Source organism: Engraulis encrasicolus, unplaced genomic scaffold (assembly GCF_034702125.1).
Source record: "Engraulis encrasicolus isolate BLACKSEA-1 unplaced genomic scaffold, IST_EnEncr_1.0 scaffold_25_np1212, whole genome shotgun sequence".
NCBI classification, from domain to species: domain Eukaryota; kingdom Metazoa; phylum Chordata; class Actinopteri; order Clupeiformes; family Engraulidae; genus Engraulis; species Engraulis encrasicolus.
Window position 1 is genome coordinate 1,563,500 of NW_026945544.1, and position 14,997 is coordinate 1,578,496.

Below are 14,997 nucleotides of genomic sequence, written 5' to 3' on the forward strand. Positions count from 1 at the left end.
TCATACATTTTATTTATCCATTGATCCTGGTTCGAAATCTGTGCCAACGTTCTGCCACGTTTCACTAATGACGTAATTTGTTCTTCTTTTTTGACAGTAGGCAGGGTTGTGGCCGAAGAGAACGAGGCGTTAAAAACATCGCATAACCCAGCAGTGTGCGCATTGATGACAGGGCGATGTAGTCTATTCTGAGCGCTAGGGAACGAGAGTAAAGCTGCACTCATTTAGGAGGAACTACAACTTCCAGTAACTCACATGACGTGGATCGCATTACGTTCTTGTCAGCCCATTCGAATCGTCTCTATTTCCTGGTTGAAGTGGCAGCCATTTTGGGTTAGACGACTAGCCGCCTTGGGTCTGGGGGAGTAGCTAGTCTTCTAGTTACTTTTTAAATCTGTGAAAAACGGTGCTTTTGTTGTTTGTCAAATCTAAAGGGAGTCTCGTCTTAAAAGAAGAGTGGTTTAACAGTGTCAAGCCACGATGAATCCTGAATAGTAAGTAGAAATACAGCGATGTAGCCTAGCACAGTGCTCTCTGTTTCCAGTGTACTGTCAACGGCGAAAGGTTTTTTCGTAGAACTACCCTGTTAGCATTATTGTCGACAGCTTGCTACGCAAGCTAGGTATCAGGTTATTGTCTCAACCTCAAGCATACACAACTTGATGGCGAGATAGGCCTGTGTTGTTGTCATTGACAGTTTTCTATTGAATGTGGTTCAACTAGTTGGTCACATTGTAGCTATGTCTCAGCGTAAACGTTACAGGTTGTCAATGTAAGGTTAATTAGCAAGCTAGCAAACTAGCCCCGGCGAAAAATCGTTTACCATCCCCGGTTTTCCTAACTGGTGTTCTAATGTCCCGAGGCGATGCCCATTTGTTTTTGATTTCCCTTTAACTAGAAAACAGATATGCATATGATGTATTCCATTGCGCGGTGTAATAATGTTTACAGCCACAAGCAAGAGTTGCTGTGTACTCTTACCAATGCAATACTCTTGGTTAATAATTGCGTCGCTAGTCAGCTATCTGTTGCTAACTAGTTAGGTAGGTGATAGGTGTGACGCTGGTTGAGTGGTCGTTTGACAGTTTGTCATTCTGCCGTTGACCGATTTCTTAATGATGTTTTAAATGTTTGGTCCATGGGTTAAGTATGAGTGTTTGCTCGTCCATCAAATGGCATGGTGACATTTTACTTACAATTGACATGTCCAAGATGAGATGGGCAATTTCAACTACACGACTGAGCAATGGACATTGTACAGATCATCTGAAAAAGTGATGCTCTCAACAATGTTATATCAGGACATACGTTTACTCTAGTTGCTACTTGTTCTAAGGGGGGACACTTTGGATTTTGGGACCATTGCAACGACGTTTTTCGTCCTAGTTAATAGGGACATTGCAATTACAGTTGATGCATTGTAGTTTATTCCTCGCAATGGGACAACCCGGATGTTCACCTGTCAGTTAATGCAAAACTGCTCCCATCTTCCCTAAAGTAGTATTTCGAGATCTTGGCACCAGTGTCAGTTGATACTGTATTTGACCAAATTGGTGTGTTTTCCTCCACAACGTTCTGAATTTGTACTCAGTCACTTGGGTCCAGGTTGTTGTTTAAAGAGTGGACGTTTACCCCCAAAGAGTAGAACTAAGGTTTGATGAATGATTGCTCGGCCATCACAGGCAAGTGCAAGCCAACGGACAGGAGACACCCATCCGCTGTAGTTGTGAGTCAGTCATGTGTAGGTCACATGCCATGTTATACGCTGCTTACAACTCCAGTTCAGCTTCTGCGGAGGGTCTGACTCAAAGTTATGTTGCAAGACTCGTCCCTTTTTCGGAGTTTTTCGTTCATTTGTAAATGACCATTTGTTTGATTGCAGACTATATTCACTCAAGTCATGGACACTGGCTAACACTCAACTATCAGATTTGAGGCTAGATGTGGCATTAGACGGTCGTAAAAACATTCTTGATGACTAGGCTACTTTTATACGCCATTTCATTCAACAGGTGTGATGTTGTCATGCGATGGGTCTTGCCTTCTCCTGGTGATTCACAAGGAGGATTAAAAGTCAACGTGAAAAAATGTCTACAACCTAGAATCTTGGTTGACTTAATCATTGTGTATGCTGTGGGATTTCTTTGTTAAACAAAAGTGACTTGCTTGTGTACTTAAACTTTTGTTCCCACCACAGGCTTTATGTACTTTTGTGCTTGTGAGAGACATTCTTTTTTACATTTCTTCCTTTGCTGAAGTAGTTTTGAACATGCGACAGCTACCGTCATTCAGAGTCAGCATTCTGAAAATCCTTATGTTGCTGAAATCCTTGCGTCTCGTTCCTTCCTCTTCAGATCCTACTCTGTGTGGTGGATGACCCATGTGATTGTTTCACTTAGGGGGAGAAAAAAGAACAGAACCCTGACGCTGCTTTAGTTGCTACATGATTCTCTTTACACAAAAAAATTGCAAGTTTTGCACATTCTCAGAACTCTGCATAACTTCTGTGTTTGCGGTGATTAGAAATGCAGGACGTTTGATGTTTCATCCTGTGCTTTTAGCCTGAATAGCGGTTGTGAATACTTAGTTTGAGATGTGTGGTAGACTGCAGATAGTGGATAGGGGGAAGCCACGTCTCTCCTTCTAGCTCTGGTTCTGTCAATGTGTGTCGACCTGCCCTGTGGAGCGGCGGTGTGTGTGGACACAGGGCAGCTCATTGTCCGGCCTCCCAGGGGCTAATGAAGGGAGCATGACTTGAATCGGCTACAATGTGAGGGAGAGGGAGCGAGAGAAATGTGTGGAAACAACCAGGCCAGTCAGACCCCTCCACACACCGGCACCGGTACAGCTGAGCTGACTGAGGCCTCCCTCTACCTCCACAGCAGAGAAGCGAGTTTCTCCTCTCCTCTCCTGTCATTTCCTCTGCTCTCCTCTCCTGTCATTTCCTCTGCTCTCCTCTCCTCTCCTGTCTCGGTTTCGGTCCAAAGCCACACACTGGGTCTGGTACTACTGCTGAGGCTTCCCTCCATCTCTACATCAGCCAAGCTAGTCGTGGCCGCCCCTCTCCTCTCTTTACTCCCCTCCCTCCATGGCTTTGCTGTTGTCGAGCGATGCCAAGGTGGCTCAGAGTGCCGGGCACACAGGGTGACACTCCCTCCACAAACACACACAGACACGCACCCTATCGTACCCCTGCCCACCCCTCTCCACTCCACTCCCCTACTCTAGTGCCCTTGGAATGCTTAATCGGCTTACTCAAATTCTTCCCCCTCCAGTGTTGAGCCACTGCATATGAAGCTGTGTTAAACAAACAAATATACTCTTGCCCACCGGAGCCCTGGGTTGTTGGCAAGTGAAGCACAGGCGAGTGTGTGTGTGTGTGTGTTAATGTGCGTGTATGTGTGCGTGTATAGCCTCTGCGCAGTGTTATTAAGTGTGTTTTGGGGACTTTCCCAGTAGACAGAGTCTTTAGCCTGTGTGTGTGGTTTTTTTTGCTTCTTTGCCATGGATACAGCTTTGGAATGGTGGACAATAGCCCCATAATCCCGCTGCCCAACAGGTCCAATCTATTACAGCAGGTATGCCTGTCAGTGTGTTTTGTCGTGAGCAGGGTTTACTGTAGTTTGTTCAGAAGGAAATGCATTCTCCCAGCTGGGTAAGATTTGTCTGCATGCAGTGCTACACTGTGAGGCTCTCAATTTGTGGGTTGCTGTCTGCAACAGTGCTCTTGAGATCCTACATCCTAGTTTGCCGTTAATAGCTTATGTTGCTGCTGATGCTGTTAATGTTCTTGAGAGTCGTTCTTATTTTTATTTTTTTTAATTGTAGACGTTTACAAATCAAATTTACTTTACTTGAGACTCATCACTATTGGATGGGTAAGCATGGGCCACCATTTAAAAAAAAAAAAAAAAATGTATGACCTAAATGACCCATCTGTTAACCGGACACAGGAAATGCACCTGCCCTTTGTGGTGCGTTAGCCCACTTACACCTAAATCTGCCCATATCAGTCTCGGGCAAGTGCAGGATGTAAAATACGCTTTACAGTTCAATGCTTTGCTGGAGGGTCTATTTGGGGTTTTTTCACACCGGCCTAGTGACAAACAGTAATCACAATTGTCTTGTAGTGGCAGTAACATCATGCCAGCTGGAGATGTCTTTTTTGGCTGAAGTGAGATGTTGTGTTCTATTTTGTAGCCAGGACATCATGGTATTGGCCTTTGGCCTTTGGCCTTGAGATGGTAAAACAGACTCAGAGTCGGAGCATCAGAGTCCTTTTGCCCCTACCCTTTCCAGTAACAATTTATTTTTGTTGGCACATTTATTTCTATTAGTCTATCAGTTCACATAATGACTCAAAATCCATGAATATATTGTTGTGAAACTTTCTTGTAGCAACATGTTGGTTTTGTCACTACCTCAAGATGATTTCAAAATGAACATGGCAAATCCCATTGACAAAAAATGAATTGAATTAGAAGAAGCTTGAGTGTATCAAAAGAACTCAGCCATTCATCGAACAGCAAGCTAAGACTTGCTAAGTGAATGAATGGACGGTAGTCCTGCTGTGGCGTAATGAGGTGCTATGCGGTATGAGAGTGGCATGATGATGCATCTTAAGTTATCTGGTTCAGCACCCATGCCTCACCTCCCTCGTCTGCCTGGCCTGCCAGGACATCTCCTCCCATTTCGCCTGCAGACACCAGTCTTGCAATTCATTCAAGTGTTGCATTGATACAGCGCATTCCTACACTTGGCAAACTAAAGCGCCTGAAATGTGCAGATTCACAGCTTGCATGTGAATGTCTCGCTCGCATACACACATTCAGATACTGGCTACGAAGGTCATTGTTCAAAACGCCGGCCATGAGTACACCAGAGCAATTGGTAGGTATATGTTTCAGTTTGCTCAAGGACACCTGGCTTGACCTAGCCAGGAGAAGGTAGAATGGGCGTTCATATAATAGCAGTTGCAAAAGCTGTCTCACGAAATGTGAATTATCACAACAGGCTTCAGTGTCTTTTCCTAAAGACATGTTGACCTAGGACACCGTGTTTTCCAACCTTCTTTGCCTTGCATACCCCTTTAGCATTTTATCACACTTTGAGTCCCCCCTTACTCATTACATTACATTACATTACACTGCATTTAGCTGATGCTCTTGTCCAAAGCCACTTGGTTATTTCAGGTACAGGGTATTGGTTACAGTCCCTGGAGCAGTGTGGGGTTTTGTGCCTTGCTCAAGGGCGCTTCAGCCATGGGGTTAGGTAGGGAGTGCAAGGGTGGGATTTGAACCTGCAACCCTCTGATCTAAAGCCCATGATCTCCTTAACCACTATGCCACGGCTGTTCAATGAGGCTGCCCACTCATGCTTTATAGCTGCTCCTCTATACACGGCGTGACGTCGTAAATATAAACGGCGTGACGTGTGTCATGTGCGTTGCGTCCCTTTTAGGGTGAAACATTGGGGGGGGAAGCCAATGCAAGTCAATTGGGAAAGAATAAACGAAAGACGAGGACCTGTAGACTAGTGTTGTTCATGCTCAACATGCCGAAGACGTGTTGTAGGCTATTCAAATAATATAGCCAAACAGCATGGACTGTGCTCATTTAGGCTAGCCGATATAGCATGTAAGTTATGGAGAGACATTCGGTTTGTTTTCCCCAAAAAAGGGGCGTAACGCGCATTCACGAGCAAAGTACCCGGATGGCCGTTCATACGTATTCCGATGTGACTGTATTACATACATTTGTTATCATTTACATTTTCCCCTTACCCCTGCTGTGTGCTGGCATACCCCAATGCATATCCCTTGTTGGGAACCACTGACTTAGAAGGTAGAATGCAACCTGCTGGCTGCAGCATTCTAGCTCCACTGAGGCACCTACCCGGTGCCTTCACTGGTAACCTTCAGACAGACTTGGCCAGAGTAGGGCTTCCACTCTCTCCCTCCTTGGCACCATGCCTCTCCTGTACATATGGCATGGCTCCATTCAATGACACTGTATTTGCTGCCACTTAAACGGGGCCTTCACACTTCCACTGCTGTAATGGTAGTACTATGCAAGCTTTCTCCCTCACTGACACTGTCAAAAGAGTTTCCTCATTCACACGTCCAACAGAGCCTTATAGTCAATGGACAGTGGACACAAGGTTATAAGCTGACACTAGTTCTGATGTACAGCATACCACAGGCCAAATCGGATGGATAGTGTGGACTGTAGTAAAGTGGAAGGAGAAGTGAGACATTAATCACATGGCCAATCCATTATACAGTTTCTCTTTGTATGAATAAGAAGACCTAATTTTCTCCCTCTCTTCCTTTTGACTCACTTTGCTTTTAGCTGGCCTCGGGCTGAAAGGCATCAATCCTTGCATTTTTTTGTCTATACCTAGTATGATGGTCTCCAACTTGGATATTGCTCCACTCTGTAGGCCCATTTTCTAGGGGTGGTACGGTTCACAAAATTCACGGTTCGGTTCATATCACGGTGTCAAGGTCACGGTTTTCGGTTCTCTACGGTTCTTTTTTTTTAGTTCATGATAAATGGTGCACTGGCTAATAGAATCGGACTCATCACTAAATATCCTACATATGGTTTGGATAGGCTTATAATGTGAAAATGGTGTGATTTTAATTGTGTCATCCTCTGATTTGGTCTTATACGCTAATGTTTTAATCAGAGAGACTGGATAAGATACTCCTAGAATCTGTTCTAGATCTGTCTAGAATATGTTTTACATATTTTTCTGGGCAGTACATGAATTGCGGTTTGCGATGGATTGCACGGTTCGGTTCGGTATGTGTGTGAATTGTACGGTTTCGGTTTTCGGTGCGGTTTGTGCCATCCCTACCATTTTCCACACATATATTTCTGTTTGTCATGTTTTGTACATGGTTTAATTTGGATAAAACACCTGCTAAATGTAATGTAATGTAGTATTAGTAACGGTTAGTACTAGTGGGCCGAGAGAGAGAGAGAGAGAGAGAGAGAGAGAGAGAGAGAGAGAGAGAGAGAGTAGAGATACTCTTACAGACTCAGTACTTGCAGTATTGTGGCACAAACTGTCCTGTGCTCAGTGTGTACTTACTGGGAGAACGTCAAGAAAAACTGACTGACTTGACTGCAGAGGAAGAGGAAGCCGCGTCCTCACAGATTGAGCTAGCTGTGGTTTTAGAGTAACAATACAGGTCAGCTCAGCCAGGAAAGCATGTGAAGGAAAAGCGGTGTCCACTTCACGCCCACCATGTCCTTTCACAGGACGAAGATAGTGTTTTTAACTATTTGTGAACCTTTAAGAGTTAGGCTATTTAAAAATTGGGCAAAGGGGTGTATGGGATAGGGACTTTTTTTCTTTTGGATGGAGATAGACAATCATTTTTTTTGTGAGAATGGTGTATTTGGTGTAGGGTGTAGTTTGTGTGTGCGAGAGAGTGGGCATTAGTCCAGAAATGGCCAGACCCGGCACGCCTACTTTATTGATGGCAGACTTGTAACCTCCGCCCACCCACCAACTCCCCTTCCTCATTCTGCCTAGACAGCACTGGCTGTCTAATCTGTCTGGATTTCAGCTCCAATGTGTCAATTCACACCCAGTATGGGTTCTAGGTCAAAATGATTGTCTCAAGTAGTGTCACTGCGGTCACTCTGAGAGAACACAGTGAGCGGTCTTGCACCAACATGTTCTTAATGGTGGTTCTTGTCTGTCTAGAAGTGCACTGACCATGGTGCAATTAAGAAAATGTGAATTGGGTAATTGAGTGAATACTCGCCAACTAACATCTCTCCTTCTCTCTCTCTCTCTCTGTCCCTCCCTCTCTCCCTCCCCAGTGACTATTTATTCAAGTTGCTGCTGATCGGTGACTCTGGTGTTGGAAAGTCCTGCCTTCTCCTCCGATTTGCAGTAAGTATTCCCAACCCGCTTGCCTGGGTACCCAGTTTTATCTTCAGGGCTTATGGTCAGACAGTAATGAAGAGTTAGTGTGTGCTGCTGCTGCTGCTGAACTTTTTAACCTGGGTGGGCAGCACTGTTTAGTGTAAGCTCAAGTCCAGAAATACACACACACACACACACACACACACACACACACACACACACACACACACACACACACACACACACACACACACACACACACACACACACACACACACACACAGTCACTTTCATCACGGTCAGACCTATGAAATAGATCAGACACAAGTAAAAACTGAAATATCGGTGCATGTCGTGCGCACACATTCTCTCTTCCTCTGAAGTTGTGCATTAGGAGGATTTAGCTGGGTTTAGTGTGTTTCGCTGAGTCAGGCCAGAGCTTTGTGTGTGGAACGGCTAGTGTGTGTCTGCGTCTGCGTCTGCGTCTGCATGCAACGAGAGCAGGATGTGACTGTGTATTTCCAGGGCAGCGAGTCCTGGCTTTCCTTGACCCACTTCCCTGCACTTCCTCCTCATTTCTTTTCTTTTTTTCCCACAGGATGACACGTACACAGAGAGCTACATTAGCACTATCGGCGTGGACTTCAAAATAAGAACTATAGAGCTAGACGGGAAAACGATCAAACTTCAAATCGTAAGTCCTCCTCTCTTCTCTCCTCTGTTCCCCTGAATCCCAAAGTCACATTAGTAGTCATTGTCCTAAATGCTGTGTGGGCACAGTGTGTCTTAGCCTGTAGCTGAACGCTTGACATTCGTACACAGTAGCAGATAAGAGGTGTGTCTGTTGTGTCAACTGTGTGCTTGTGTGACTGCAAGTCCACACAATTCCAACTCAATAGAACGTGGTTTACATGGCATATATTGCCTCTTGAACATGTTTTACATTACGAGGGCTTAGAGCCAGAGGGGCGTAAGTGGCATTTTTGACAAAAATGAGTTCTATATATCAAATTAAAGGTCTTGATGAGCTCTATCTAACTGTACCAAAAAGACATATCAGAACTCAACCTATATTGTATAAAACAACAAAGACCTAACATAGAAGTGGCCATCGGTGTTGGAGGCTGTGTTTAATTCATGGCTGCCTCATTTAAGTATGTTCATGGCTCTGATGTTGTGGTTAAAGGTAAATAAATATAGCTGATTAAATAGTGGTCAAAATTTTGTTTTGGCTCTCCTGTAAAGTTGGTCAAATGCCACTTACGCCCCTCTGGCTCCAAACCCGATGCTTTTATTAACCAAAGCGACTTACAATCGAGGACATAATCATAGCTGACACATTTGTGTAATTTAATGTATGTTTGCCTAACTATGTGCGCGTTTGTGTGTGTACAGTGGGACACGGCGGGGCAAGAGCGGTTTCGCACAATAACCTCCAGCTACTACCGAGGAGCCCACGGCATCATTGTAGTGTATGATGTTACAGACCAGGTGAGTGCTGCGCATCACACGCCAATATGCCTAACGTACCTGTTTTCAGCCGGACCGAGTGGTGTCAGTACAGCTCAAGTCGGTTAAAACCCAAGCAATATTCTCCTCACAAATGAGCCATCTATAATAGTATGGACGTTCATTACATTGTCTATGCATGCACATTTTATCATGCAGTTTACAATAATCCTCTGACATGTAAGCATATGTACATTGTAAAATGTGTGTATAGGCATATACCTGTGTGTGTGTGTGTGTGTGTGTGTGTGTGTGTGTGTGTGTGTGTGTGTGTGTGTGTGTGTGTGTGTGTGTGTGTGTGTGTGTGTGTGTGTGTGTGTGTGTGTGTGTGTGTGTGTGTGTGTGTGTGTGTGTGTGTGTGTGTGTGTGAGAGAGAGAGAGATTCCGTATTTGTGCATGGATTTAAACAAAAATAGGTGTGTGCATAAATATGGGCACCCCAAAGAAGGTATACCATTAATATGAAGTAGAGCTCACCTTTGCTGATCTAATGGCCTGTGCGTACTTGCTATACAAGAGGACAAGTTCCAACTGCCTGGTGCTACTGAATAGTTGTCAATTATTCTATCCAGAACCCCTCTAATTCAGTCAGGTTACTCATCTGTCTTCCATAGACATCCTGGTTGAAATACATTAATTATGTTTCACTAATGGTGATTTCCCAAGGTTGGTATGACCATTTCAAGACATTGTATTGGTTCTTTTGCATTAACTCATTGTTGAATTTTGATCAGTGCAGTGAAATCACTGTCCTGATGGAAAGTCCACACTCTGCTCAGCTTTAATTTTGTGACTGACACTTGAACATTGTTGCAAGCCATGCAGGCCTATAGCAGGGTATACTTTAGGCCAGATATCATAGAATTAATGTGTTCATTTTTTGCCTTGTCCAGTAACTCTAGCTCAGTCACATATGACCACAGTATGATTTCCCAAAATACTTTTAGCTTGTCCAGATAAGCTTTCTGCACAAGTTTAGCAATTTATTTATGATGGATACACAGGAGCCTTTTTATGCATCACCCATCCAAAGAGCTTTTGCCTTGTAAAAAGTATACGCGGAAGGACCCATGTCTAAGTCTGCACTATCAGCAGCTATGGTCTTGTAGTTCTATGGAGGTATTCTGTAGTGTGCCTGTTACCATTCTTACCATCCTTTACCCATGCCTTTTTAACTATTTTTCAACAAACTACACTTTCCTTTCACAAGGACCATTCCTGTGGCTTTCAATGCTTTCCACTCAAATGGATTTCTGGCTGTGGAGAAACATTGTCCAAGACTTCCAGATTACTTTGTGTACCTTTCTCATTCATAGTAAATATTTATCTTTGTAGTCTGCAAAGAGTTGTTCAGAGCCCACTATATTGCCACTCTCCAAGACGGACCTTAGGACAAGCCTAGTCTGGTATTGTGTATGATACATAACATTTTAATGACCAATCACTTCTGTCTTCGTGACTGAAGGGATTCCAAAGTCATTAAAACCAGTTTGTGCTGCAATGGTGAGCTCTGTCATATTAATGGAATAACCTTTTTGGGGTGCCCATATTTATGCACATGCCCATTTTTGTTTAAATCCAGATAAAATTGTTTGTTACACCAATTAAAATTCTTCGACTGCTGAAATGTTTCTCTTTCCCTACAGTTTAACGTATGTTAAAATGAAGTTGCTACTTTAAAAGCTCAATGAGAAATAAACCAATGTACTGATTTTCCAAAAGGGAAAACTTTCTCATGGCACTGTAAATATGAATGATATGACCTTGTGTAGACCTTAGGTGCACTGTACATTAGGTGCTGAACTTAAATTCTCACAAATTTCCCATCTGAAGTATTTATCAGTCTTTGCCTCTGATAATACAAAGACATCACTCTTGGATCTAGAGCCACGTGTTCAGCTGGCTAGGGTGAAAAATTGCCTTGAGTCCATTTCTGTAAAGGTCATTTTATTAAGAGTGGCCGTCTGTCGTTTCTCTCTTGGCAGGAGTCCTTCAATAACGTTAAACAGTGGCTACAGGAGATTGACCGCTACGCCAGTGAAAATGTCAACAAGTTATTGGTTGGCAACAAGTGTGACCTGACAACAAAGAAAGTGGTGGACTACACAACAGCAAAGGTAAGAAATGCTGTATTTGGTGCACCTATGCTCTCTATGTCCTGAAGTTGTTTCCATATAACAGAATTTTAGTAAATTTGTATAGATTTAGCAAGTGATGATATTCAGCAACAGTGTCCCTGTTGTGGAATAGTGATCAACAGATAATTGCAAGACTTGATCTATTTGATGGGAGCTATTCCACAACGGGAACCGCCTCACCGAACGTTATCCCGCTTACCACATGGATACCCTTAGATTATTCATTGTTCATCACAATTATGACAACATATTGATTTAATGACAAGTTTAATCATTGGGGGTTGAATTAATTTCTGCGACACTTAACAGTTTGTTGACTGCTAAACTTGGTTTGCCGCTCTAGAACACCATGCAAAATTGTGTTGCTGAGCGGCATTAGCTTATTTTGTGCAAGTAGTGACCTGACACTCGGAATGATCTGAAACGCACGAATAAGTGACTAAAAGTCTTTTGCCATTGGCAGCGGTCTAATGGTGTTAAAAAGTCTGATATCCAGAAATATCAAAGGTTGGGGAGCCCCATTCAAATGAACCGTGCATTTTAAAGAATGTAGACAAGCCATGTAATAATAACAGTAGCCCTTTGTTGCCATCTTCAGAGCACCAAGAACACTAATGTTGTTGGTTATTATTACATGAGCCATTTTATTCACCATTAGAAGGTATTGATGTCTGGGAACGCTTTCAAGCAGTGTCACGAGACAATGCCAGGTTCCTAAAATTCTAATTTCATTATCGTGTCAAAGCGCCACCAGAAGCTGAATTTATTTCAAATGGTTTGGTGTGTTATGAAGTGTCCAAAACACAATCTGTTGGCAACATTGTCAGGTGGTGACCTTGCTCAAAATGCTTCCCAGTTTATCTTGACCTGAAAAATGAGCGAAGTTGCATGCAAGCAATATTCTGATTTTAAACGGATTTGTGTCAGTATTCAGTTTGTGCACAAGTAATGAAAACTCTTAATTCATTCAGATTGTGGTCGTATTCTGGTTATACTTTGGTTGCAGAACCCTGTTCCTTACATGTAAATGGAATATTCCAGAACTTGTGTTAAACTGAATACAGTCAGTATTCTGTTTTGAAACTGGCATACTCCATACATGTAACAGTGCTCATTTGTCATTGGTGGCCTTACTTCAAAACGCTTCCTGGTTTATCTTCACCTCAACAGTGTTTTTAAAGGGACACTGTGTGAGATTTTTAGTTGTTTATTTCCAGAATTCATGCTGCCCATTCACTAATGTTACCTTTTTCATGAATACTTACCACCACCATCAAATTCTAAGTATTCATTATGACTGGAAAAAATGCACTTTTCATACATGAAATGGGGGATCTTCTCCATAGTCCGCCATTTTGAATTTCCAAAAATAGCCATTTTTAGCTGCAAAAATGACTCTACTTGGACCATACTAGAAAATATTTGTTTATTACTTAGTACACTTTCATGTAAATATCAAATTTGGCGATAGCCAACCCAGTTTCAATGAGCAGCATAGTTGCAGTACCTTTTTTGACCATTTCCTGCACAGTGTCCCTTTAAGGACAATAGAGTGACACTGCCCCTTTCTCTCTGTCCCCCATTCAGGAATTTGCAGACTCTTTGGGCATCCCTTTCCTGGAGACCAGCGCCAAGAACGCCACCAACGTGGAGCAGGCCTTCATGACCATGGCCGCCGAGATCAAGAAGAGGATGGGACCCGGCGCCACGGCCGGCGGCTCGGAAAAGTCCAACGTCAAGATTCAGAGTACCCCCGTCAAGCCGCAGTCCGGAGGCTGCTGCTGAGCCTTCCTCGCCTGCCCCACAACCCCGCACCCGCCCCCCTTGCCTGGCCCAGGCCCGGCCCGACCCGACCCGGTCCCACCTCACCCACACCTACCACAACCACCACCACCACATCCAGCTCTTCTGGTCCAATGTGCTGAACACCACATACCAAGACATCCAACACCTCATCAGTCACTTTCCTCTGAAAAGAGGCTTCAACCACCACTTCAAACATTCAAAAAAGAAAAATTACAATGAAAAACGACAACAAAAAAAGCAAACTTCATGCGATAATAAATGGATCTTAAGAAGACAAGTTGTAGAGGAATAAAAAAAGAGTAACTGAGAGAAATGGGGAAAGAGAAATATTAAATGAAAGTTGCCTGAGTTGTACTGTATGTAGCCTCACTACCAAAAGCAATGGTTATGTAATACAACAGGTTCAGTACACACACAAAATGTCCCCCCACCCCGGCCCGCACGCCCAAGACGGAATTGATTTGAATAAAGTTTATGACACATTAACGGTCCCATCACACAGCCTGCCACTTGCCCTCCGTACACATGCTCTCTCCCTCACACACATACATTCACACACTTGTTTTTTTTTCTGCCATGGGCCCCCTCACACCCATTCTACAGAAAGTACATTTCTTTTCCACTGGGCGTTCGAAATCTTCTGTGTGTTGAGGTTTCCTGGAATAACGCGTGTGCGTGTGCGTGTGTGTGTGCGTATGTTCTCACTGCATTCCCACTGCAGGGCTGGTCTGTGGTCAAAATTCAGTGACTTTTTGTTTTTGTTTTTTTCTGTCCTTTTTTTATTCTTTTTCTTTCTTGTTTATTTTTTTCTTTCATTTTTCTTTTTTTGGTTTGTTTTATTTTTGCTGTCTGTATCAGCGTGTGTAGATCTGTCCCCTATGAAGGTGTGTTCGCCAATTTGCGTGTCAACCAACTGCACAACAGTGTCTCACTGTCAAACATTTAAAAAGTCTAGTGAAATATATGTACATAAACATTATGTATATATATGTAAGATCTGATTTGCTAGTTCTGTAGTTAAAATACATTATCCGAGTAGTTTTACCTCTCAATCTTTGCTATTAATTTGTGGCTGCAGACTATTGTAATTTTGTTGCGCAATATGTAACATTTAACAGGAAAAAAAGTTAAATAAATATTGTACTACCGGACTGTACGATATGGAACATGTCTGCAATTCTTGGTGGAACATGTAGAGAAAACCGATTGTGTTTTAATTATTTATTCTACATTCATATGGCAAATATGTTGTTCCAATTTATAATCTGTTTGACAAATTGGCCATTACCTGTGGAATATCTTGATTGCAAGTGGCAATTTCACAATTGCATATATCAAACACTATGTTCTCTTTTTTTCATAATAAAGGCAACTGAATTCAGTTTTTAAGAAAGTTGGTAACATTTTATCTAGTAGATTTGTTTGTAGAGGTTCAGTTTAGGCACACATTATCCACTAGGTCAGGGGTGGGGAACCCATGTCTCTGCTTGCTAATGGGAAAATGCATTGAAAACAAAGTAGCTAATGTAGTAAGCGACTTTGGTTTCGAGAAATGCACCCCTGAATTGTTTAAGGTTTCCCACCCTCATATTATTAGTTTGGCAGACAAGGATATGTCACATACTGCTCCTTGTCACTTCAGCCGAAACCAAACCATTAG

General features: G+C 43.0%; 1 protein-coding gene across 1 annotated transcript; it reads left to right on the top strand.

Moving 5' to 3' along the window:
* The first annotated feature begins 293 nt into the window (after nucleotides 1–293).
* Nucleotides 294–14,730, top strand: rab1ab (RAB1A, member RAS oncogene family b). Its single transcript, XM_063192833.1, has 6 exons — nucleotides 294–494; nucleotides 7,839–7,911; nucleotides 8,483–8,578; nucleotides 9,280–9,375; nucleotides 11,379–11,510; nucleotides 13,119–14,730. Exons 1-6 carry the CDS (start codon nucleotides 481–483, stop codon nucleotides 13,314–13,316), a joined length of 609 nt encoding a protein of 202 aa, XP_063048903.1. The 5' UTR covers nucleotides 294–480; the 3' UTR covers nucleotides 13,317–14,730.
* Nucleotides 14,731–14,997: the final 267 nt, after the last annotated feature.